The 27601-nt window shown below is 35.2% G+C and overlaps 2 protein-coding genes and 1 non-coding gene across 7 annotated transcripts in view; 2 read left to right on the top strand and 1 right to left on the bottom strand.

The window, feature by feature from the left end:
* Positions 1-1403: 1403 nt before the first annotated feature.
* LOC136831875 (U12 minor spliceosomal RNA) lies at positions 1404-1554 on the bottom strand. The gene has a single exon (XR_010851007.1). It is a non-coding gene; the product is annotated as a U12 minor spliceosomal RNA (small nuclear RNA).
* Positions 1555-3856: 2302 nt separating this feature from the next.
* Positions 3857-23818, top strand: LOC136831184 (malate synthase-like). Its single transcript, XM_067091163.1, is given in 12 exon segments — positions 3857-4078; positions 6699-6905; positions 8404-8481; positions 9784-10045; positions 10048-10085; positions 10436-10622; positions 11130-11270; positions 12294-12447; positions 13504-13612; positions 15579-15663; positions 18375-18538; positions 21725-23818. Coding segments are annotated over 12 exon segments (1776 nt in total). The 5' UTR covers positions 3857-3979; the 3' UTR covers positions 21977-23818.
* A 3576-nt stretch (positions 23819-27394) lies between these two features.
* The window catches only part of LOC136831178 (uncharacterized), a 1009691-nt gene continuing 1009484 nt past the window's right edge, over positions 27395-27601 (top strand). For all 5 annotated transcript variants that reach the window (XM_067091138.1, XM_067091137.1, XM_067091135.1 and 2 more), the window contains exon 1: positions 27395-27501. The gene's annotated coding sequence lies outside the window, so the exon portion shown is untranslated. The remainder of the gene's footprint in view (positions 27502-27601) is intronic.

Here is a 27601-nt window from a genome sequence, read left to right as displayed (position 1 = left end):
TGGAGTCATAACTGAAAAATCAACATAGATTCCTTGTATGTGAGTGGTTGTAGTAAAACTCAACATTTCGCGTATTAGCGAAAACCATTTTCTTTTACTGCAATACCGGGCAAACTATTAGATTTGTCTGGATTTTTGGAGGTTTCGTTTAGCAACCACTGAAATGCAGTCAACTTTTTGGGTTTCAGTTTTTTCCTTTCACGAAATCCGAAAACGTTATAGAAATTGCTGGAGTCAAGTTTACAGAACATTAACCTAGTACAAGACTATGTTCAAAGCACAAGACAAGAATAGGGTTTGATCATATCAAGTTGGTTTCGTAGTTAACATGTGTGACTCACATTCTCTTTCGTCATATGTTGTCTTAGAGGTGTGTTTTACGTAAGTTGTACACAAAATTTTAATTTCAATATGCTGAACAGCTTCCAAAACTTTCAGTTCATCTGTTCATTCACTTATTCATTTTTCTCATATACCTTCTTGAAAACAAGTCTGAACCTTTTTGTTAATTGCAAATGTCACTTTCCCAATACTATTGTTCTTTCTGCAAGTGGCTCCTAGTGACAAGTTGCATGGGACGTTTATAGGCTCCTGTGCTGACAGAGGACCTTGGCTTAATCTGCAACAATTGAAGTAAGACTATGAATCAGCCACAGTGAGTAGCTTGGTTCTTATGGTACTTTAGTGGCATTATTCCACAAGTTAACCCACAGTAGATTTGCCTCATTTGACATTTACTTCGGCACTAGGGGTCTGGCTGCTAATTTACCCCTGCTTAGGAGCATTTAGCCTCTTGTTAGCCTAGGGATCTAGATACAGGAGTAAATAATCTCAAAATTGGGTTGACTGGTGCGGTATGAGAGACACTTTTATCAGAACATCACTTTACTCAGTGTTTTCTTAACGTTTTATGAAAACGGATTCTACCCTTGTGAACTTTAAAACAGCTTGCACGAATCGGTTTGATCTTCAAGGCAACATGAAATTTTATATGAAACAAAATAAAATCTGACTTTAGTGTTATATTAAAAATGCAACAGAATCATTTTCTCCAGAACCTGAAGTGTAGATGTTTTTAAATTGAAGCGGACAGTTCATCGGCCCTTCTCGCTAATTTTTTTAAGCACACAACACACATTATATATATATATATATATATATATATATATATATATATATATATATATATATATATATATATATATATATATATATATATGGTAGAAACTGCCATTTTTAAAATTTGCGGTCTATTCATTTTACTGAAACTCTTTCAGTGACAAATGAAACCTGACATAGCCCAATCTCGATTTTTAAAATGCCTAGAATAAAGAAAACAGGACATTTGACAATGTTAACATCTCGAATACAACTTTGAGTAATGAGAACAGAGATCTTTCGACAGGGCAAGATCGCTAACTCCTAGTCGCTCTACAAAGTAGGTAGATGGACCTGGGACGACCTGTACCCTCTTAAAGAATCCTACTAAACAACGTTAGTAGAGCGAAGCGTCACCAACGCTCGTTATTTTCCTTACTCATTAGTTTAAGGCACACCTCGAGTGGTGGCGCCCACGGTCCAGCGCAGAACGAACGAATCGTGTTCCGATGCGTAGAGAAGTTCTATGTAATGATTTTGATTCTTGAGTACGATTTTCGTATTTTACTGGCGTATTTAACAGGATATTATGTTTGCATTTTGATAGTCGTTGTAATTTTGATTTTTAACATGCCCTGTGTATTTTAGTGTTTTGTTTTGTATGATATTGTCTTGATATCCTTCGTAAGATGGCTACATAAGCTCGTTCTTGATATCTGGCTATAAAATTATATCCTTCGTAAAATGGCTGCATAGGCTAGTTCTTGATATCGAGCTGCTTAACTCTGGCTACGAAGTTATATCCTTCGTAAGATGTGGCTACATAGGCTAGTTCTTGATATGGCTTAACTCTGGCTACGAAGTTATATCCTTCGTAAGATGGCTGCATAGGCTAGTTCTTGATATTGAGCTTAGCTCTGGCTACGAAGTTATATCCTTCATAAGATGGCTACATAGGCTAGTTCTTGATATTGAGCGGCTTAACTCTGGCTATGAAATTATGACATTTCTAGTTACCGGTGACGTATTTAGCGTAATTCTTCCTGCCATTTATTGTAATTTTTAGTGTCTATATAATCATCTGGCATCAGGTTTATAGATGACAAAGGAAGATTTTATCTGCCTATGATATAAAAAATAATTACTTAAGTTACAAAGGAAAAACTTATTATTTTTTCGTCTTGAGACAAGAACCATCACTGGAATGCATCAGTTCGGAAGACGTGGAGCAGATCGCATTAAAATAATCGCGTCTTTAATTATTAAAGGCCTTACGAACACTTCCTCTGTTTGTTAAGTGATTTTAAGTGCTGGAAAAATGTAAGTTTGAATTTAGATAAAAGAAGACCTTTGTCAAATCCCCCAGTCGTAAGTACAGCGTTACTGCTAGACAATAAGAATGGGTAGGTGCATCCATACAAGATCGAATAATTATCAATACAGGCCTGCATGTTCTCTCTTCTGACTTGCTTTTCGTTTCTTTTCGATTTTCACGAATAATATCGCTTGTTGTTTGTTCTTATTTCACAAGGGCTGGGGATGAACACCTGTGCTTTCTTTTTGTAACAACCATCTCCTTAATTTGTTTACAGTGGCCCGCAACCCGACCAATAATTTTGTTACTGAATACTTTCATAGTATGGGAGTACAATGTATCTGTTACAGGTCATATTATATTGTCGTAAAACTTAAACTATATAGTAAGCCATTTTGTGAATATTATTCAGAGCTCTCAAACTTACACGATGCAATTTCTCGGCCGTCACTTCAGTGCACTGCTATAGAAACATAGGCCATCATTAATACATCGAATGAAGTTGTTTGCTATTAACGAGTAAATTATATAACGGGTGCGGATGATAAAAAAAAAAAAAACTTCATCCCTTTATCATCTCCCACTTGCAAGTCCAGAGGAGAAAACTCGATTGTTACGTAAGTTCCAGTACAGTTACAAAGCCAATGCAAGCTAATAGATAACACCATCTTTCTGAGCAAAGTCTCATCCTAATTCATTCTCAGTAATTTCTCCTATTTACACGCCAATATTTAAGGACTATTATTGTTTTTTAATAAACAATTCCTCACCTGACCCTAATCTCTCTCTCTCTCTCTCTCTCTCTCTCTCTCTCTCTCTCTCTCTCTCTCTCTCTCTCTCTCTCTCTCTCAGAATTATATAAAAGAAAAATATGGATGAATCCAAGAAAATGGTGAGTCTCAGTTACGTGCAAATACAGAAAAAAAATCGTATTTCAGGAATATGCGAATTTGAACATGGAGTGTTCCCAGCGTTCATATTTGTGTCTTTTCATTATATACCCTGTGTATAAAGGATTTGACGACAACAGTGCGACCTTGCTACAAAGTTATTCGGGACCAGTGGCGTCCAGAGATCCACTTTTTTATTCTATTTTTTTTTTTTTTTTTAACAGTAGCAACCTGTTGAGCGAAGATCTCTAAAGGGTACGTTTTCTATAATTGGATTCATTTTTAGACGTTTACATCACGACGGATATAAATAATATTGATTATTATCATATTATGTGTATTATCTGATATATGTAAAATAATTATTGTAAAGTTATAATAGTCATGGACTATTGTTATACTATTAAATGGAAGAGTTATGCAGCATCGAAGAGGTCATGAAGTCGTATGTACCGAACAAAACTTAAGGGACGAGACCCAAACATTTGATTAGATAAGATATTATTCAGATATGACTATCTCAAGGTGGCACATAGATCAAAACACGTCAAATAATTTCAGCTCTGAAGCAGAGTAAGTCCTTGTAAACATAGCGCCTGCTAAAATAAAAAAAAAAAAAAGAAGAAGAAGCAAGATTTAGGTTGCTGGAACGGTGACCCTTAGTAAACAACAGACCATGGCCCAGGCATCATCTTCCCAGCGACTGCAAGTGATAAGGAATCATTTGTTAAATGTTCGTAATGCAAGCGTCCTTCAACGTGATGATTGCTCCAGGGTAAATAGATCTTTAACCACTTTTTTCCAGCGTTAATTGTAACTGTCAAGTTGAAATGTGGTATATATTTTAAGTTTTTTTGTAGGTGACCTTGATGTTGCCCTGCGGGATGCCTGCTTAAATTAAGTAGCTCGTTGAATCTGGCCACACAACCTAGGCTTTGATGATGATTGTATTGCAGGCCAGACACAAGAATCGTATATTTTTCAGAAAGTCAACATTGTTATATATATATATATATATATATATATATATATATATATATATATATATATATATATATATATATATATATATATATATATATTTTGTAATTTTTTTTTATTTTTTTTTTTTACCATAAGGCGTACTACAAGGTACAAATCTCCCTTTGTTTACCCTACATGCTAGGTTCCAGCCTGCCTTAGTAATAATTGTCATCGTACCCTATATCTAACAGTTGTTTACGTACTGTACTGAGAAACCTTGGTTTTTTGGGTAGGCAGTTTGGCAAAATACATGCCCGTGTTTTATAAAATAGCCTACAGTGTCATCTGTTGGGGGCGTTGTGTCCAGGGAGGCCAAGGCCCCCAGCCAGTTCAGGACACAGAGTCAGAGGATAAGTTAGGTTAAGGGGATGTTAGTTTAGGCTGTGTTCCTGTTGAAATATGTTTGATTACATTTAATCAAATTGAGTGCATTTCTTTTACACATTTACCTATGGGTTTTTGCAGGGGAAACCTGGAAATGCCAAAATTGAGGGAATTGCACCAACAGTAATGGTCAAACAATAAATCACATTGTAAGCAGTTCAGAAAATCACGTATTTCATGTTCATAATCAGTAACCTAACCATCCCTAACTTAACCTGATGTAGGGAGCCAAGTCTTGAGCTCCATAAACGAGGAGGCTTTATAGCAATCTCCCTGAAGCCACAACCTAACCTAAAGCAGATTGTCATGTTTTATGGAGTGAAGTACAAGGATGCATCCTGACCTAGGGTGCCTTACCTGGCTGGGTCTGGACCTCAAACTAACCTGGTGTAGTATGTTGTACATTAGGCAGTAGCCTAGAAGGAAAAAAAGTCAGGGATGCATCGTAACCTAACATTTCCTATTCAAGGTTCCCAGGTTCTGCCATCCTGGCATGAGGAATTGGATGTGGTTTCGCTCCTTAGACTTGCTGTGTAACGTGACCTAGAAAGCTGTACGTTCACCACCACAAGCATTTTTATGTTGGGTCTTTGTTTTGTGGGGCTAGATGTAAATTGAGTTATCCCTTGTGGTCTTTCTTTCATCCTTCTACTTCCATATCTTTCTTGGTCAACTGCTCCTCATCCCTGCTCAAATTTCACAATCTTTTTTTCCACCTTATTGATATCACATTTCCAACAAGTTCTCATTTGTGATATGATCATGCCACAGTGCGCTGGCTATGAATCCTAACAATCGACAGTCTCAAAATTTCAAAGTCATCTTCATTTTACCTGTCGTGGCCCATGTTTCTGTTGCATAGAGAACTACAGGCCTTATGTACTTCATTTGTCTACTCTCTTCTTTCCATTCTTGCCTAAATTCTATATTCAGTTCAGTTCCACTTTTTAAAAGAGTTCCACCGCCTACAGCTCCATAAATTACAGAGATGCGTCCTTATATACTGCGGTCCATAGAACCTCTCAAAGTACTCTTTACATTGCGTTACCTTAATTGTACTGCATAAGGATGGTCTTGTATTCTGTGAAAGTCCATATTATTTAATTTGGTTCTTAGGATTTGTTAAAGTGAAAAGAGGATGCTATTTCATCACAGTTACATTGGGATGATTGTAGTTTAAACAGGTGTAGGTTTTTTGGAAATATTTTTTGTAAGGTTCACTTTAAAACTTAAAAACAAGTAAATATGTAAAACATAGTTTTTCTGAGAGTTGAAAATTATTTTGACCTAAAATTCATTTAATGTTGAAATATTTGGTTAGCCCATGATAAATTCAAGAGATGGAAACGGATGAAATGGTGTTCAGTTATGTGCTCCTCCCATTATCATTATGAAATTTTCATCTCTCATTCATTTTTTCTCACGGTATATGGTTATCAAGATTTTCGCCAGCTTACATATGTTTTATTGGTGATGTCAGACCATCCCCCACCTTCCTTCAGCTTTCAGAGAAGAACAGACTTTCACCAAGAAATGGTAACAAAGGGTGTCTCTACTAAGTACACTCTCATCGTCTTCCTATTCTTGTAGTGATCAATACCTCATGGGTTCAGTTGAGTTCATATATTTCTTGCATTTGGGCAAGCCTTCACATAAATCGAAAGGAAAGATTTTGACCTGTGCGTGATTCCATCAAAATTTTCCAAACTGTTCAGTAAATGCAAAAAATCATTTCTACCTGGTATTGGTCCCCACTCTGTCCTTCAGATTTGCCCATCAATAAGGTGAGCACGATGGTTGATGAGACTGAGAGTGTGGTGAGGGACAGTCTCATCCCTTTCCAGTTTGGTCCATCAAACTGATATCAGTCATGTGCCATAGCATGTAATGTTTGGGAGTCTGATGACATTGTCATTATAAACTGGTTTAAGCTACAAGTAATGGTATGCATTTGTGCAACAAATAAAGAATTCTTTTTTTCCTTTCAGACAAAGTGCTCCATATTGTTTTCTAATGCATCAGCGCAGGATGTTTGTGGTAAACTTCGTTCAGAATTGGCACAGATAGGAGCCAAAGATGTTGAAATCGAGCCTCCTCCGAAAGGAATGGAAGAAGAGTACGCAACTCTCTTGACTCCACATGCAGTTCAGTTTGTTGCAGATTTAGTAAGACACTTCAATGATCAAGTAGATATGGTAAGTAGCAGTTCCTTTCCAAATTTAGTGCAGGAACATATTTTTGTAAAATATCTTTTTATGTCATCCTGGGGGGGTTTTTTTGCTTAACATTTTCAAGTAACCTTTGATTAACTATCCTGTACAATACAGTTTTTAAATACTTGCAGCACGCAGTTTGATGATTCCCGGTTTATCATTTTATGCCCTCTGGGAAAACACCTGTAATTGTAATACGGCACTACTGTATTTGCATAGATTTTGGAAGTCTAGCAATCTTGATACTTTATTTCATTAGTTGTTGTGGAGAAATAGAACTATGAATTGCAGTATTTCCTCTCCCTATGTCATCCATTCATTCTGGGACATGCAACTTAATTTAGAAAACTACTTAAGTCAAGTGTGCTCTATGAAAAGTGACCTAGATACCCTATAAACCCCCATAAGCAACCCCGTAATGATGAAATTGCATGTACAACAAGTTGAATTTTTTTATAAACTGATACATTTGAACTGTGAAGAATAAAAAAAAAAATAAAATTACATTTATGCACAGTGTACTGAATTGTACCTACCTGAGGGTGATGATGTGTTCGATACCATCGTCCAACTTAATCCAAGAGAACGAGCTATAACGGCAGTCTTTTCACCATTTTTTAACGTTTTATCATAGTCACCTTCCTTTCCATTGGAAGAGCATTACATTTCAGTAGCACTAACACTAGGAACTGTATTCAATTAGTAAAGACTCAAATTCATTGCAAACAAGAAGCTGCAGGTAACAAGTTCACAAGCTTTAGTGTGAATTTGCTGACAAGAATTAGTGCCACCAAGTGATGAAACAATGGAATTATTTCAGCCAAACATAATGGACTGTGGTTTTATTCTCTGTATACATTAGATACATTATATTACTGTACAGGTACATTGTTTTGTATATTTTAACATTTCTCTGTTTATAATATAGAACTTTTGTTTTTAAATTGGTATTTTTATGGCAGATGGCTGAATGCTGGAACTACATATGCACAACTATACGGCACTTTATACGTACTGTATGCGTATAGCTGTATGCTGTGTAATGTTTTATATATTTAAAATTTTTTTATGTAATTTGGCACTTCCTTATTGATTTTTATATTTTTATAGCTTTTTAACATTTGCTGCTGACTTGCATAAAGATACAGAAAATAATGTAAGTTGATTTTTATTTGTCATTATTTTTAACAAAAACCACCATCAAGTCGAAAGTGCAAAAACTCAAAATAATGGACATGGAGGTATTATTATAAATAAAAATAAACACCAAGAACTTTATAGTAACATCTTATGTGAAATTTTTTTTTCTGTAGAAGAGCAGTATTTAGAATATGCAGACATTGGCTGTTTGGTAAATAGCTACTTCTACAACAAAATATTTTCTGTATGTCCATAATATTTAAGAATAAAATGCTTTGGCAGGAAGTTGAAGAAGGACATTTTGACTGTAGATTAACGCTTTCTCAACTTTCTCTTGTAGATGATGAAAGAAAGAATCAGAAGGAAAGTGGAGTTGGATATTACTGGAGCGTTGCCAAGGTTTTCTGAAAATCCCAAGGTGAGTTGTAAATTGATTTGGTTTACTTAGGGCAAATAATTTCGTCAGATTTTGATGTCCTGATATGCAAGTTGAGATGATGTAAACAAGACTCAATGCTGACCCAAATTTATTATGATTACAGAAAGTTAAAATAATAATAATAATAATAATGTCCTTTATTTCAGCTCAGGGCTATATACATGGAATATACAAATAAAATACACACAGTCTAGATAAATAAGATAACATGACAAAAACAATAATTGGAGTATCCACACAGTTGCTGAAGAAGTAGAAGAAATAGAATTCGTAATAATGGTAGTGACAGTAAATATATGGAGAATAATAGTAAAAAAATATTAAAAATGATAATTAAAAACACAGATTGCAGAGAATTTCCAACTTCAAAGATACAAACTCTAGCTTAGGATGCCTTTACTTTACCTCTGTCCATACTTTCTCTTCCATCGTACTTTCCGCTCTCTCCCAAAAAATTTTTCACAGTGCAACTGTGAGGTTTTCCTCCTGTTACACCTTTAAAACCTTTTTACTCTCTCTTTCTCTTTCAGCACTGAATGACCTCATGGGTCCTAGTGCTTGGCCTCTGGGCTAAATTTTATATTCCATCCCATGTTTTAGGAAAAAATCTGACCTGACCAATCAAGAGACATCACAGTGATGGCTAAATAGAGGGAAGTCCCCTCTCTCTTAATAAGAGAACTTCATACTATGTGGGTGGTGTGTTGAACATGTCAATTTCTACAAGTCAATTTTGTGCTTGTCTTTACAATTCTCCATCCTAGTAGCACAGACACCAGGGTAACCGTATACCATATGCTCTTGTGCAAGTAATTCTGTGAATCATGGCAACTTGTTGCAGTAATTGCAAAATGTTCACAGTAAATTAACATACTGCAATATGACATGACATGAATTGAGTGAGTTAAATTGCAAGAGTAAATTGTAGTCACTCATTCTGAGTTATTCACTTGAGCAGAAGAGCACAGGTTTGTGATCATCCCAAGGTACAGGATGTAGATTTTCTCACCGGAATGGTTCCCACAGCACAGAGGTTTGTCCTTGTAAAGTTCCCCAAACCAGATACAGCAGTTTGTACCACAGTACAAAGCTAGGGAATAGCACAGAGTAAAGCAGCATTTTTGATTGAGTACCCATGCGGCAAGAATGTAAATTATTTCCATTAACATATAGACGGCACTCTCATTTTACATCTTTACATAAACAGTAAGGTGTCATTGAACATAGTCGGAAACTTGCAATTTACCAAACGTATGAAAGAACCTCTTCCGATTTCCCCAGGTAACTAAAAGTGATTGGGTTGTAGCTCCAGTTCCTGAGAGGGCTGTAGACAGACGATTGGATTTAGGCGACGTGTCTCCGGCAAATACCGACAAATTTGTTGAAGCTTTGTTATGTCCTGTCAATGGGATACAAACTGATTTTGATGACGGTCACTGCCCCACGTGGAAAGGGCAGTTACGAGGACTCCATAATGTTTATAGAGCCGTGTTTGGCTTGATACCTGGGGTTCCAGACATAACTAAAGTACCTGTTTTAATGTTGCGCCTAGGGCTTGGAATATGATTGAACACAATATGTTGGTAAGTAATATCCTTTTCTGTTTGCATAAATAATTGTTATTTAACCGTCTTGTGTTAATTAAAGTCATGTTAGAAACATTTAGGCATAGTTATTGTGAATTATCAATATGGATAACGATTCTTACGAAGTAGCTTTAAAAGAATTGAAATAGATAAGTAATACTGTATTGGTTTAGGGCAAAGGTTTGGTTTCTTTTACATCCTTAAAAATGATCTCACTTGTAAATAAATTTAATTTTTAAGGTACTTTTTCTGCTGGGTTGCTTACTAGTATTGCACACTATTATTTGTTGTCATCTTGCCTTATAGGGATTTGATATTTAAGTAAAATTGCTAATCAAATTTTCCAGGTAGACGGTAAAGAAGTACCAGGCCCACTGTTTGACTTTGGCCTGCTAATGTTCCATTGTGGTGGTCATTTGTTGAAAGCTAAGAGTGGACCTTTCTTTTACCTGTCAAAACTGGAAGGGGCAAATGAAGCTAAACTGTGGAATGATATATTTTGTTGGAGTCAGGACAAACTTAGAATTCCCCAAGGTTAGTGTCATATCTCTTGGTTGCTTGTAGATTTAATAGGAATAGTGCCTTTTTTTTTTTATTAATGTGCAGCATATACAAATAAGTGTTTTTTTTATTTTACATGTAAATATGTTTCTTTACTACTTCAAATTATCAGCATCCTGGTTAGCTATAGTTAATTAGTCTGTGAGGAAGTATATCAGAATGGTATCCTTTTCATGCTCTTTAAAGACTCAATACTTGTTCTGTTAATGTTGATAGCTTTAGTATTATATTGATGGGGTTATATTATGTTCTTTAGGTATGTGTTCTTGGTGCAGTACTTAATAAAGTGGGATGAGGAACAATTATTCAGAAAATAGCAAAAGTTATTAAGTATTAAAGGAACAGGGCAAAGACCTGTAGCAAGGCTGAAAGGGCACACTGGTTATGTGTAGGGAGAAATAAGGTTGCAGTTGATATTTGTGTGTTTTTTTGTTTTTTGTAAATTCTGAATATTCTGAAGTGTAAATTTTTCCTTTTCAGGTTCAATTAAAGCCTGTGTACTCATTGAAAATATTTTGGCATCTTTTGAAATGGAAGAGATTCTGTATGAACTTCGGGAACATTCCTTGGGGCTCAACTGTGGGATTTGGGATTACTCAGCATCTTTTGTCAACAAGTTTGGTAAGTATTATGTATGTGAGTGTCCTTCAAAAAACTTTGAACAGTACAAAATTACACTAATTGTCAAATGCTACAATTGAAGAGTAAAGTTTCAGTATCTGTATATTTATTTGACTGTAAATCCTTTTATGGCATACAAAGCTATATTTTTAGTTTGCATATCGCTGAATATTTTCGTATGTTGTGACAGTAGTTATCCTCAATTTTCCTATTTGTATATAATTTCTCTCCTAATGATGGCAGTACTGTACTGTTGTCAGAGTATTCTAGTACTGTATTGGCTTGTTCCTTATTCACAAATGTCGGTTCATGTGGGTTTTAACGAATATTGATTCGTTTTGAAATGTTAGACCTTCAGGTTACATGGAAATGATGCAATCAGCAAAGTAGAGTACAAGTGTGTATAAATCAGTATTTTAGACAGGGTACAAGGCGAGAGAGAGAATCTTGTGATTACTGTAAGAAATGATGAAGAGGCAAGTATAGTATATATTTTTTTATCAACAGAACGGGAGTATGCAACATACTTTTCAAACTCTGGCATGAATGACAGAGTTTTCTTCCAATCTAGGCTTCTCTTTTAGGCTGTATTTGGTATTTTTGTTGTGACAGCTTAGGATTTTATGCTATGATACCAATACAGAATACTGTAAGGTTTTTTTTATTGTTGTTGTTGATTAAACACCCTGTAGGGGGGTAGTGCCATCAGTGCAATAGGGTTCTTTGCAGCGCCCCTTCACCCCTAGCTACAACCCCTTTCATTCCTTTTACTGTACCTCCATTCATATTCACTTTCTTCTAACTTTCCACCTGCTCTTAAACAAGTGGTTTCATAGTACAACTCCAAGTTTTTCCTCCTGTTACACCTATAAAACCTTTTTTTTTTAACTTTCAACTTCCTTCCTTTTTGGTGGTGAATGACTAACAGGTCCCAGCACTTTGCCTTTGACCTAAATTTGATGTTCCTTTCCATAGTTGATACACAGTTAGAATCCCAATTTGAAAGCATTTGTATATTTTCAGGTCATAGAAAGGATTTTGTCCTACCTGATCGAAACAAGTATGTCAACATGCAGCGTAATTTTCTGCGTTCTTACATGAATCTGGTTATTAAAATATGTCACAAACATGGTGCTCACGCAACTGGAGGAATGGCAGCAACAATTCTTGAATCTCGGTAAGGGTATGGTTTTATTTTGTCTCGAAACCTTGCATCAATGCATCTGATGATAAAAGCAACTTTTTATGCTCATCAGGTAATTGGCATGAAAGCCGTTTAGATCCTGATTAAACTTGGTTTCACCCCTTTCCATAATCCACTCCCTTGCTCTAGCATTCTTCCAAAAACTAAATCAGGTATTTTCATTGAAAAGAATTTGTCCACAACCACAAATATTTTTGCTTTAAATGTTTGGTTTTGGAGAAATTTTTTACATTCAATTTTCATTTATCATTAATCATAAGGATCAAGTAGAATATTAATAATTATGCTGATATCTCATTTCATGGCATTGTTTTCTGACCAATTTCTTCCAACTACAAATGTAAAGGTTAACAAAGTCTTGTTTGAAGGGTCAGGTCAGGTGTCCATTACACAATCTGTATTTCTTGTAATGACTTATATGTAAGGGAAATTTTCATTTAAGAAAGTATTTTTTCTTATTGCATTGTGGAGAACAAAGCTAACCCAGGCTTTATGGAGCACAAAGCAGAATTTGATACTTGCAACATGCTTTTTTGAGATTATCACACCCCTTATCAATTTTGTATAACGCTTACATTAAAAATAATGTCAGGCCGACATTTTTTACACTTTATGAAAAAGGAAACTGATAAGTCCTCTGGCATGAATTTGCAGTGCAGTATTGAGTTTACTAATCAAAGTGATCAGTGAATTAAATCCCAGTAACACAGGAAAACCCCTCAGTTTTATTGATTTCATATAAATATTTAGGAACAAGAATTTACCACTCAGAATTAAAAATTACATTTAAAAAGAGTTCCATAACATCAAAATATTATATAAAAAATGTAAAAGAATTACTTCTCAATATTAAACAGGCAGAAAATGACTCCACGATCAGAAATGTCATACAGTAGTATCAAGTACAAACATTCAAGAAGAATGAAAGGAAGTTGTCTTGAATGATGATAAAAATAAAGAAAAGATATCTGATATTTTTTAGGTTGATTACTTCTAAGTATAGTATGTAAATTAATTTTTTTTTTATAGGGATCTAAACATAGTGACAGCTGTTACTGCGGCCAAATTTAGAGAAGTGGTGGCAGGTGTAGATGGTTTCATGGTTTACGACAAACGTCTAGTTCCGATTGTTAGTCGCGTGAGTATAGATGTCGTTTTATGTTCTTAATGATTCAGTGTCCATAAATGACAGTTAGAGGTTGCATAGATCCAGGTATCTTCTTAAAGTGGCAGGTGTTTCGAGGGTTGAAAGACAATACAAACAAGTAAAAAATGTACCAAAGTTTCTTCGGCGCAATCGAGTTTTCTGTACAGCGTATAATGCTTGATGAGTTGCAGCCCATGAAACTTTCAGCCATGGCCCGGTGGTGGCTTGTCCTATAATGGTGCCAGACACACGATCATGGGTAACTTTAACCTTAAATAAAATAAAATAAAAACTACTGAGGCTAGAGGGCTACAATTTGGTATGTTTGACGATTAGAGGGTGGATGATCAACATACCAATTTGCAGCCCTCTGACCTTAGTAGTTTTTAAGATGTGAAGGTGGACAGAAAAAGTGCGGACGGACAGACAAAGCCATCTCAATAGTTTTCTGTCACAGAAAACTAAAAAGGAATACTAAGAAGGGAGACAGGTGTATCATTTCACCACAAAGGGAGTACAGTAATAGATTTGCCTTTAAAAAAAAGAAAGTTTATAAGAGTCAGGAAAAATGGAATTAGGAAGAGAATTCCAAAGCCTGGGAGTGGAGAGGTGGGTTGATGGATGCTGTGAGCTCAATGGAGTAGCGACTGAAAATGCACTTTAGCTAAAGAGAAAGAGAAACCACTTTGTGGTGAAGTGGAAGGGAATCAAGAGATTTAAGTAGGCTTATTGAGCAAACATTTACCCCTTTGAAACGAAAACAGGTAAGTCCATTCTAAACAATATACTATATTCAGTTTCAAGAGGCAGTCTTCACAGTTTCATAAGTGATCTCTGTGAAAAATTTTGAAGCAACCAGCTCACCCAAAATGTTGGTCATTAGATTTTTTAGATGTCACTGGATTACCATTCATATAAGCTCATAAAATCCAGTTTGTTAGACAATTTTAGGGTAGTTAAGGGTTGGGTTTGGGTATGATGAAAAGGAGTTGGGAGGTGAAATGAAAAGAGATATTATTAAGGGCTGAAACAATAGCAAAAGCATATGGACCATACAAGCAGAAAATATTTTTGGGGACATGTGACTAAATGGGAGAATTATAGTACATTAGAACAGCAGAATAAGCAGAGTGAATAGCCGGAAAAAGAGAGAACAGTGGTACTTCTTAACTAAAGGTTATAAGAAGAAAAAATATAGCAGAGGGTAGAAACTTTTAAGTTTGTAATTTCAGCTACCAAAGCAGCAATCCCCACCATTAGAAAATCAAAGGTAAAAGTTCATGTGTCTGTCCATTAGGAAGTCTTAGAAGTGCATGTGATGGAAATCTTAACTCTCACCTTTTGCACTAGTCAGATTTGGACATGATTTAGAAGCGTAGAGACATTTTGAGTACTTTTCAGTCTCCTTTATACTTCCTATCTTAACCAAGATATATCTGTCAATCTTTTAAAAATGGTGAAAGTGTTTGCATCCAGTCATCAAGAATCATCAGTCAGTAAGAGCAAATTCAGGTAAGTGTTAGGTAAAACTCAGTTTCATATTAGTTTGTTCCTTTGAAACAGTGAAATCCTTATTCTATTAGATGGATACATCACCTTTGCTGTTCTTGGGAAAAGGGGAAGGCACAGTAAAACCCTATTACCCTTGTTTAAAATCAGAATTTCTTGGGCATAACATATAATTTCCCTGGTGGTGACATTTTTCAACACTGTGAAAGCAAAGTTTTTTTTTATGAAGATTACAGAACTTTCCTTATTCTCAAGTGGTGAACCCAAATTTCAGGCCCATCACAGTATTAAAAAATTGGATGTTAGTGGCAAATCGTAGTTTGCTGTACAGCTCTGTTAAATTCACAGTACAGATGAAATGGAACTATAATAGTCTTCTTTTCACCAGTGTCTGTGCTTTGACCTTATTTTGTAATGGCATTTGAGTTACAAAGATTTTTGATTTCAGGTCGTGGGGGTATTGCAAAAGAATCAAATTCACAAACTTCGCGATGACAGAATTATAGCCGAAGACCTTCTGGAAATGCCATCTGGTAAGCTTTTTATTGTGTACTTCCTTTAGGTGCACAGTGCAGTTGAGATTGGCCTCTCAATTTTATTTTTGTATGTTGAAAAAGGTCACTGATATTTATTTTTTAGATTTTATATTCATGCCATTGGAATAACGTCTCCCATAGTCACCTTCATTTTGTGGTAAATGTCAGTGTATGGTTTTCTTTCGTGCTCTGTTATTGTATTCTGAATATTTAGTGGGACTCTATAATTCTAGGAGCCAATAATAATTCTCACTCTCTTCCTCTCTCTCTCACTCTATGTATCTCTGTTTTTGCGTTGCTAAATGTTTGCGGGGTGACTTGAGAGACTGAGTCTCTCTCTCTCTCTGTCTCTCATGTACTGAGAGCCTTTTTAATTCACTCTCTTTAGCAGTAAGGAATTTTAAAATATAGGTGAAAAACATTAGATATTATTAATAACCTCATACTGTAAACACCCTCATTTTTTGTTTCCCCGATTATAATAAATTGATGATATACCATATTGCCAAAATAAATTGATGATATACCCTATTTGCCAACATTTTCGGGAAGCGTACTCTAAGAAACGGCAAATATCCCTCATTTCTTAAAACTTCATTGACCTTCCCACTATAGTTCTTGTGAAACTGCTTACCCACGTGTATTCAAATGTTGACTGTAAAGGAGAAGAAGTGCAAGGCATGTGAGGTGGTCTGCCCTAGTTTATTAAAAGAGGCAGCATTTGCCTTTATTAACAGCCTCCTCGGCATTCCTGAGGAGGTCAGAGCTCGTGCCTGTACCTCCAGAACCCATGCTGTTCAGGAGAGGCCCCACTTCATCCCAGAATAAAATATAGTCCAGTTGGTGGAATTGTTCAAAGAGAAAGATCCTTTGTCCCTCTCCTGTAGGACTTTTAACCTGCTTCATTTGGTTCATTGTGCATGCATGAAATAACTCTTTGCTTCAGTTACTTTGTTGTGGTTGCATTATAAGATAGTTTATAATTCTGATAATCCCTTATATTCATATCTTCCCAGACTATACCATCCATCTCATAGTGCAATGCACTGCTTGCGATGCATTTTAGGCATTACTTAAGGTTCTTTGCAGCATCCCTTGAGCCCATAGCTGCAACCCCTTTCATTCATTTTATTGTACTACCTTCATTCTTATTCTATTTCTCCTGTCTTACTTTCCATCCTCTCCTAACAGTCATTTCACAGTGTAACTGCAAGGTTTTCCTCCCATTACACCTTTGAAACCTTTTACTCTCATTTTCCCTTTCAGCACTGAATGACCACATAGGTCCCAGCTCTTAGCCTTTAGCCTCAGATTTCTGTTTCATTCCATTTCATAGGACAAGAGAGGAAGTTAATTCAAACATCCTTTTTTAGGTTCAGTACTACAGAGTTTTATTGTTTTTGCAACCAAGAATGATCTTGGTGATTCTGTTACTGAACCATTGGAACTTCAGAAATTCAAACTTGGAACATAAATGCTAGGAATATATCACAGGATTGAGATGCTTGAAGATTAAACAAGATCAGCGTGCAGTTATCGAACTTATTTCTTTTTTGCTTTTGTGTGCTTAAAAATATCTATACTGTTTACATGTAGCTAAGGACATTGTTTTGTTTTTTTCAAAATTCAACGGAATAGGTTTCGAATATATTGAAATTCGTTAGAGATTGTTCACTAGTGATATATATCACCTCAGAGAATTAAGGAACAGCAGTGCTTACCTTTTTGACTTTTACCATTGGGTATCTTTTAAGTTGATGGGAAGGAAAAGTGACATCTTGCATATTTTTCCATTAACATTGAGTAACACTTTATTTTCATTTCAGCAAAAGCTGGAACTTTTATTTATATAACATTATATTTTTTATCACTAGGATTTGCAGTTAGTATTAGAAATGTTTCTAAACAGGAGTACCTTTAATCCACTTCATTCATGAAGGGTAGGGTGTGTTTATTACACAAAATATTGTCTAAAATTTTATGCTTATAAATAGTTATCTAAAAGATTTTTGTTATAGATACAAACTTTAGAAACGATTTTTATAAATAACTAGTAGTGCATCTGTAAAGTGTTAGTCATTAATGGTGATAAAGACATTATTAATGGAAAGAAAACTGCAATCTTCATGCCAAGCACGTTGTGAAAGAAAAGTAAATGGAGGTTGCAGAATCCAGGAAGCAATGGAATGGTTAAGACCTCTAAGAATAATTATGAGACACCTTTAGTCATTTATCCAGCTGTTAATTTCATTGACAGTACCGTATATTTTCTTTTACGTAATGAACAGTTAGCTAGTTTTAAGAATATTTCTTAGTGACATAGGCATGAAAAAGTTATTAAACGAATATACTTTGGTGCTTTTAGTTAGGAATGTTTAATCTCATAACATTTTAAGCATCTTATAACAAGTAAGAATAGTTATCACACCATTGCACTTTGGCAATACTTGCAAAATTAATCAATAATTGCTTGCCCTAGAAATGGCAACAGGAACACTTAATAAAATTCTTATACATAACTTTATTTGGATACGTTAGCAAATATCACAAACTTTTTCAATGTAATTTACTTTTTATGTGATTATGATTGGTGGCGGAAAGATTAATTATAATAATTGTATGTATGTGAATTTATCTAATTTTTGGTAATACAAAACATTGTTTTAGTAATACAGTACTGTAGTTGTAAATATGGAACTTTTTTGCAGGTGGTGTAACTATAAATGGTCTAAAGCATAACATAGCAGTGGGAATTCTGTTCATCGATTCCTGGTTAAGGGGTCAGGGCCACTACATCTACAAAGCTGCTGTGGAAGATTCAGCAACGGCAGAAATATCAAGGTCTCAAGTTTGGCAATGGATCAGACATAGGGTTAGTTATGTTTTCCCTTTTTGTGTCTGAAGTATCTTTGTTAACGTGGTGACCCATTTTCTTTTGAAAGGTTCATGAGTATCATCGTCGTTGACAGTATTTTATCTTGATATCCTTGATAGAGTTAGACTTATAATGAGGACTCTCTACTCCTTCCTATCTTGTGTACAATCTTCTTGAATTTTACTTTTAACAGAAGATTTAATAAATTGAAGGCTAAACAGCCCTTACTGAGTGAATACAGTATTCCCCAAATTGGTATTGGCAGTACTAGAAATGGACATTTTAAAACCCATATATAATAAGTTGTATGCAGAGTTCACAGGCGAGACAATAAGGGGGAAAAATATATCTTGGAAAATACATTATTCAGGTACACCCACCAAGACCCCAATGCAAAGGTATGTTAACTTTTCAGTTTCTTCAGCAAGCACTGCTCAACTTTGAAAAGAGAATCCATGGTACAGTAGGTAATAAACATCCCACCCATATACTTTGCAGATGTTGGCAGAACAGTTAGGTAAGGTGAATATTTCTTTGAAATTAAAAGGGAAACATTTACTAATAGCAGTGAACTTTGAAATAGATGAAGACATGCAGTATTATAATAAAAAGTTTACATCAGCTAGTGTTGCTGCAGGTTAATAGAAAAACATTCCAGGTCCCCATAAACAGTATTTAGTCTAATTCATTTAAATTCTTCTTCATCATCATTATCATCATCAAGCTTTTTATCTCGGCTTTTTCCTTGTAGGAGTTGGATGGGAAATTCTTCTCGGTCAGTGCCCTATCTTCCTGGACTCCCATCAGGTCAAGGTCTTCATCTGACCCCTTTCTCCTTGATTACCTTGGCCTTTGTACTGCTACTTCCATTTCTACTGCTCTTCCAACCAAGTGTTACTCATCCCTTCTCACCACATGTCCAAACCATCTCAGTTTTTGATCCAGACTCTATAGACCACGTCTCTCCACCATTTCCTCATTCCTTTATGATCTTCCTGCTATACTTCAGCCACCATTCTTCACTTTTGTTGTCACACCTTTTCAAAATTTCCTCCATTTTCTGCTGCATAGAGTATTATAAGCCTTATTTGTCCATCATACATTTAAATTAAGGAAATGAGTATGAAATAAGATTGCATTTTGTGAGTGTAAATCCTAATATATTGTTCAAGATACACTTGAAATCCTTAGGCTTAACAAAGGCTAGTGTCCATCTGTCTCTAGAAAAAGCAAAAGCTCTTTTTTATTATAAACCAATATTAGATAGAAGTATGATGGGAGCCTCGATGGCTCAGTCGGTAGAGCAGCAACCTCAGACTTCATAGAGGTCTGTGGCGAGGGTTCAATCCCCGCAGTCGACTGGTCAGAGAAGGCGGACACTTTGCTATCCGTGTAGACACCCCGGGATTACGTATGTAATCAAAGGATAGGTTTGCTGAAAGCAAATGGGTGTTACAAACTAATACACACAAACAAAGCCACTCCAACATCTTCTAAAAACATAACAGACACCTCACACGTCTCGAACTGTCGACCTAACCACCCAGTTCTCCTCGCTGCTGGGAGAAATGGAGCTGGGGATTTGGTACAATACATGTAGAATTCGTTAATATGTCAGGCAGGGCAGCCGATCGAGGCTTACCCCACCGCCAAATCAAAGTCCTTCAAAAGAAGGCATCATGCACCCTATATAAAAATGGGAAAAAAGCACGTTAAAACGAAGAAGATTAGATAGAAGTATGATGGTCATATTGAATTAAACAAACAAAGACTACTTAATGCCCTTAAGCCAAACTGTAGAATTCTAAGGCTTTTCTTTGACAGTCTAAATTGGAAACTCATATTGCATATATAAAAATCTGATATAACAATACCTTACCTCAATCAAAAAGTGATCTCTTACAACACTGGCAGTAATATTTCTTCCAGTTTAGTATCCTATCATTTATTTCAAGGGGGATGCAGTCAACTTGGAAAAGCAAATAAGGGAATCAACTGATGTGTAGACTGTGTTAGGCTATCCCAGAATCCTAGCCTTGCTTACCCTAAGCAAGCAAACATTAAACCAAGGAAGTAAGGGGGGTTTATAGCAATGAGAATAATATGGCAGAGTTCCTCATCCCTGGAGCATCATCTTTGACAAGAGCTACAGTCGTTTCCTTATCACGAACTGTTGTCCATACCATTGTCTGACTCGAACCAAGAGAATGAGCTTTTTTAGCAATCTTTTCGCCATTTTCATGCTGTTTCACCATAACCATCTTATTTTCAACTGTACAGAATTATGACCTTCTGTTACTTCTTTCAAATGAACACCATATTCATTGCAAGCTTGAATTTCAAGGCAGTGGCCCCTATGGGCTTGTTCCATATGAATAGAGCTCATGTTCTGAATAATAATATAATAATAATAATAATGTTTAGTAGCATTAGCACCAGGAAGTTGCTTCAGAGCATGGGCCGGATTATAAACGACACAAACAAGACACTACGAGTAACAAGTACACAAGCACACATTTAAATAGGCTACTGCCAACAAGCAGCACTGCCATGTGCTGACGCTGGAACTGTTACAGCAGAATGTCGGTGTATAAAACTATTTTTAATGTTTTTAAGCATTTAAATAGTTTTATACTATGTTTAAGTATTGTATATTATCTGAAATGTATTCTTTCATTTGTTATAGTATGGATTGTTCACTTTTTATTGTTTTTTGGGGGATATTTTATAGCTAAATGAAGTTATGTAAATTATTTACTATAACCAAACAACATGAACTCTGACAATAATTTCAATACTGTATCTTTAAGCTTTTAGGTGGTTTTGTTCTGTACATTAGACTAATGTTTATTTTATATATTTTAGAGTTTGTATTTATATTTTGCACCTTTTTTTTGTCAGTTTGCTAGTACCGACACATTCATAGAAACTGCTATAAAATCAAAAATTGCGGAAACAGAACGATGGTAGAGGTATTACAGCCGTGCTGAATGAACATTCATTTGTATTGTATTGCACAACATTTATACCTCTCTCTCTCTCTCTCTCTCTTCTCTCTCTCTCTCTCTCTCTCTCTCTCTCTCTCTCTCTCTCTCTCTCTCTCTCTCTCTCTCTTTTTTGCTGTTTTATCAAAAACACGTTACTAATACTTTATTATGTTTCATTTTTTACCCTATTATACAGGCAACTCTGGAAGATAACGGCGAGGTCATCACTAGAGGGATGGTGCAGACAATGATTAAAGACTTCGTCAACTCCGCTGAGTCACTGGATGGCGTCATTCCAATGAGTTCTCCCGAAGACAGAGAAAGACTACAAACTGCAGCCGAGATATTTGAAGAAATTGTAACCAAGAGAGAGTTCCCAGAATTTATAACAACTTACCTGAATCAAGATCACACTTTCCTGAAATATCAGAGAATTTATGAAAATTAGGTGGTTTTCAGAGAATTAACTTTTTGGTTGTGGTATTGATAATTTCTTACAGGGAACAGTTCCGAAGAAAACATTTGGTAAAATTGGTAAGCTTCCTTTTATGTTGCATTTTTATTGACAGTTTAGAATGACAGGGGAAATATAAAAAAGTGCCTTCGAATAAAAATAGCAATAATGAAAAGTTTTTTCATTTGGCTTAGTGTTCGTAAAAGTAAATTTTCTTCTTTATTGTATTGTTTTTTTAAACAAGTTGCTTTTTTAAAATTTCTTTAAAGGACGTCTTGAACTTGGAACATTTGACATTCTCAAATTTGTGAAACGACATCCTCATGTTCATTTACAAGACGTGCTTGGTAGTTTTAGGGATGTAAGCTCTCGGTGACACAAATGATAAATCCGTTTTTTTCTTTCAGCTACAAGTTTAGCACAGTGATGTTTAGTAGCTTTTTAAAACAAATGCGTGTGGAGCATTTCAGGTTAATAATATCCAAGTAAGTACCAGAGCTTTCATTTTTTAATTTACCAGTACATATTTGGTATGCTCAAGTCATACATAAATAAGTACAGTACTGTAGTTTTTACTTATTAGATACGCTCTGTTTTTATTTAGAAATTTTCTGTTTTTATTTAGAAATTTCCAATGTAATTTTTATTCTAACCAGTCAGTACGCTGGAACTGTTGTTTTGAACATGGGCGATACAATGCTTCATGTTTCCACAGCAGGATTATGTGCAATAAATAGGTGCTCAAATTATCAATACTTTACTACCACAGAAATTTGCAATCTTTGTGACTCTTTAAACCACAGCAAGTATCAAGTTTTGGTAATAAGTTAGTGAATGCAATTTTTTCAGTCTTCATTATGTTAAATTTATCCAGTTTAATTTTTAATGGCCTGCAAGTTATTGGATGAAATTTAGTTTTTATGAAAATAAAACTAACCATTCAAGCCAACCATACCATATCTTAGTCTTTCAACTTTGTGGTCTAGTTGAACTACATAATAACAATGATAATGGTTACGATTATTACTATATATTAATGATGCCCCAGCATTTTTTATAATAACCTTTCGTTTATTTTTTCCATATGTGTGCACTACTAGTTTCAGACTTGTCCTAAGTCCAGATCTATGTGCATTCACAAAGTTTTTGATTGCCTTTCTTTTTGCATTGTATTTGTACAGAGGCTGTTGATTGTTTAATTAATTTAGTAAATGTGATGTTGCTGTATTCTCGTTCTTTTCCTGTTTGCCTATCTAAGACCTATGCTCATTCCTGGTTTCCTATCCAAGACCTATGCTTATTCCTGTTTTCCTATCCAAGACCTATGCTCATTCATGTTTTCCTATCTTAAGACCTACTCTCAAATTAGTTGATACTAGACTTTAGTTTAATGTGTTCAACACAACTTCATCTTTAGGTTATAATATTTTATTGCTCTGTTCTTTTAACTTCTTTATTCTCTTTCCTATTCTCCTAATTATTACAATGATAAATGTTGGATTTTTCTATTCATACATGTATTTATCCCAATAACTACTCAAAATAGGGTTTTTTTTTTCATGTAAGACATACTTGTTTGGCCGAGTCGTCATAGATTGAGAATTGTCAGTTGATGTTTTCACCCTTGATATACCTCTTAAACTTATGGTGCCATACCTAAAATTTTTTTTGGAAAGGTGAATTTAACAATGTGATCATATTTGTTCATGTTTGTGTTTTTCCTAGATAATACATGGTGGTAGATATATTTTTATAATAATTTAGAGTATATTCAAGGTTTATATGTATAATGTGAACAGTAATTTGTTGAATGTTGATAAAATAATTGCAGCAATATTTGTCGTTTTATTTCTGTAACCATTAACACTTTTCCCAGCAGGACGGAAGAGTGGCTAAAGAAGTGCATATAAAATAGAGAGAATAAAAGCACCTTTTTAGAAATGCATAGAGTATGTAGAGAGATGAAAGTAAGGTCACTTGATAGGCAAATTGCTGTTGATTCAGTCCTGTCAAGAAGGGAAACAAATAATCAGACTGGTCTTGAGTGAAGCAGGAATGTTGCAAATGTAAATATTTTTAATTTTTCTATATATCCCATTTGTACCTCCGTGAATTCCCAAGCTCTTCATTCCCAAGAGAAAAGTGAAGCAACCTGCTGTTTCTATTAGGCTGACTCACGCATCTGGTTTTCCCTAGGTCCCCCAAAACCAACTGTCTCACTTCTTGTGCAGTCAGAACAGCAGGGTCAATAGGGATGGCAATTTGGTTCAAAGTAATGGTTTGCATTGAAAAAGTTAATTTTGTTTAAAAATTATATCTTTTTTTTTTTTTTTATTACAAACCCATTACTAAATAAGAGCCTAAATTAGAGGGGGGGAGAGTTGAACTGTTGACACCCAAGACGGCAAAACGTTACGTGAGAGGAACCTGTAGATCCTGGGGAAGAGGATTCCCATAAATCCATAATTCCAGAATAACAAATGGGGTGAAGAGTTGGGTTAGGATCATGGACAGTAGTAAAATTAGATGCATGAAATTCAATGGCAATTGGCAGGAATGGGAGAGTGCACTTTCATATAGCTGAGACTTATGGATGGGTGACCCCAGAATACCTATACCCATGAGGATGTCATGAAGAGAGGGCCAAAAGTGGGAAGATGAGCTCCCAGAACACAAAACGGTAACGGGAACAGGAAGGGATTATCCTGCTACTGTGACTGGACCTTAGAGGTATGAATTGAAACACAAGCCTCATAAACTCTGGGCCAAAGAATGGGATTTTAATATCCTCTATAAACCATAAGGCTAGAGTGTTCTGAGAAGAGACTGGAGTTGATGTTTGACAGGCATGTTAAAAAATAGTCTCTTTCATTGACATCAAACTGGATATATGTTCTTAAAGCTTGAATGTGGAAGGACTCTAGGTGTCATTTGCAGGAAATTTACATACTGTCCACCCCATGATAGCACACTTTGAATAAGTACACCAGTTTTTTACGTTTTGCTCCCAAGTACGGCTATTAAGCTTTTAACTAATAATGATATACTGTAAACATCAAAATCCCCTTGAACTCCCTGTATCAAGCAGTTGTAGTAATCATTCTTATTAAGGGAGAAACTTTGTCTTGTGTTGATGTTGATTTTCTTCCTCAAAACATTGCAAACCTTTTCCTTAGTGTTGTGAAACCAATTCATTTGTCGAAATAAAGTGTATTTTGCAAATTGCAGCGGGGCAATTTGCAAAATACACTTTACTTCGACAAATACTAACATTCGACTGTATCTGTACTATTCATCGGTCACACATGATGGGATAGTGTCATCTTCTAACCTACTATTTCCCCCAGTCACCTCTTAGTTCTTTTCTTCTTCATTCATTCATATTAAATCTATTTGAAGCCTCTCTAGTATAGCATGGCAGAGTCTGACTCAACAGAATTATGTTGTTTAAGTGGGTCATGAGCCAGCAAAAAAATCTTTTTGCAGAAAGTCTGCTGGTGATCTGTTAGCCTGAACGAAAACAGTATGGTTTGTGGCTGAATTCAGTAAAAGGAACAGTATGGAAGAGCTGTGTGTGTGTGTGTGTGTGTGTGTGGTTGCTAATTTTGTCTGACTGATTGGTTCATCAGGCTGGGGAAGGAATGAAGTTAAAAAAGGTGACAATGGGACTTATTCATTTACTTACCTGCGTCTACTTAAGAAGCTGTGTCTTGCAGTCTGTGACTAAATTGAATAACCAGAGCATCCGATAGGTGTTAGAATACGGCACAAATTACATACATATCGAAGAGAACACCAAAATGAATTAATGAGGGAAAGAATGAGGACATTTTCATTTTTCTGGCTTAGCAGAGAATTGTGTATCCAACTTCAGACTACAGGCTACTTCAAGGTCGACAGTAAGTATGGACAAAGGCAAGTAAACTAGAGGACAAATAAAGGTATGGTAGTATTTATGTATCATTTTATAATTTTCCTTAATGCTGTGACTTGTTTTTCCATGTCACAACAGTTTCTGAGTTTCTTGAAAGTTTAAATTTTCAAATTAAATTTTCATATTTTATAGATAGGCTATATACTGGTTCTTGGACATTTCTTGAATGGCCTGGGGCAGGGAAATTCCAATTTCCGTTTTGCAATTTCATTGCTAAATCCTGCCGTAATTTTAGTATATATTTTCCCGAGTGTTGGAAATTTTTTTATATATTTTGTGCATAAAACCCTCCATTTTACATCTATTTCTTGGATTAACTGTTCCAATGAAACCCAGTTTGGTTTAGTAAATCATGAATCCGCTAAACCATTATAGAGACTTGTAGTAGTTTAGCTTGAGATTACATTATTATTTGCAGGTATTCTTAACGTATCCATATTCCAGTTTTCATGCCCTATTTTTTGTTACAAATATCTTGTATCACATTTGGAAGTTCATTGATTACTGTTTGCACCTTGTATTACTAATTTTGCTGTCTTAATATTAAACTGTGCAAGACCATGTTTCAGCACCAGATTATTATTTATGTAAATTGTCTTTTAATTTTTATTCGTTCATTTTGCTATTTTTGCATCATTACATATTTGCATTGACGTCTGCAACCAGGTAAAACTGAGTTTCACATGCAAAAAGTTATACTTTGCTACATTTCTCTTCATAATTCATTATAATTCGTCAATGCATATATCAAATGATGTGTCCTAGGACTTTTTTTATGGTCTTGGCAGAGTTTTTAAGCATATTTACAGTTATCAATTCTGCTACTGAGGAAGCATTTAAACCCTTCCGGGCCATTATCTTTAAAGAACATGAAATTTGAGCATCAAAACGCTGGACTGTATAGTAATGTAAATTATTCATTATGCATACAAAGCTGGATGATTTTCTGATGTTGCTTGTTCCAAGATTCACAACCACTCTTTTTGGAGGTTAAACCACGTAGCAAATATCATTCATAATATTTTTTACGATAGATTATGGAACAAAACAATAAATTATCAACTACTTGGTCCAAAAGTTGATGGGAAGATGCTAAAGATTGGGAAGACGAATGATATTCTTGTGATCTCGCCATTATGGTTCAGAGATGCTAGGGCACCATAAAACCATTGTTTCAAGAACTCTAAAAAGAAATTTAAATTAGATATAGAACGAACTGAATAAAGTTCATCTCCTTAATCTATAGGCAATACGCAATATTTTATAAGACTTACGCTTCTACGAATTGGCAAGGTGGAAACTCGTCTTTTCATTTTAACTTTATTAAAACCCTCACTTGAGAATGGGGTGATAAAATTAGCTATTTGAATGGTAATTTGATGTATATTGACGTACATAACGTAGACATAACACCGCAATTCACGAATCACTTCAAAAAATAACGGAAAATGGCAACTTTCAGAGCAGCGAGAGTTCCAATAATATCCCAGTTTGAGCTTTGACTTTGTGTTTAGTGTTTGTGTGATGTTATTTACGTAAAACTTTTACGTCTTATCTGTCATTAACCGTATTTTAAAAGTGGCGTGTAAGTGTCTCGAGTCATTTTCATTCTTTTTTATCAATGAAAAGCGATAATTAGTAAATTATCTTTGTTAAATAATATAATTAATATATAAAGACTCTCA

The sequence above is a fragment of the Macrobrachium rosenbergii genome, chromosome 48 (assembly GCF_040412425.1).
Source record: "Macrobrachium rosenbergii isolate ZJJX-2024 chromosome 48, ASM4041242v1, whole genome shotgun sequence".
NCBI classification, from domain to species: Eukaryota; Metazoa; Arthropoda; class Malacostraca; order Decapoda; family Palaemonidae; genus Macrobrachium; species Macrobrachium rosenbergii.
This window is presented reverse-complemented; position numbering and strand designations above follow the sequence as displayed.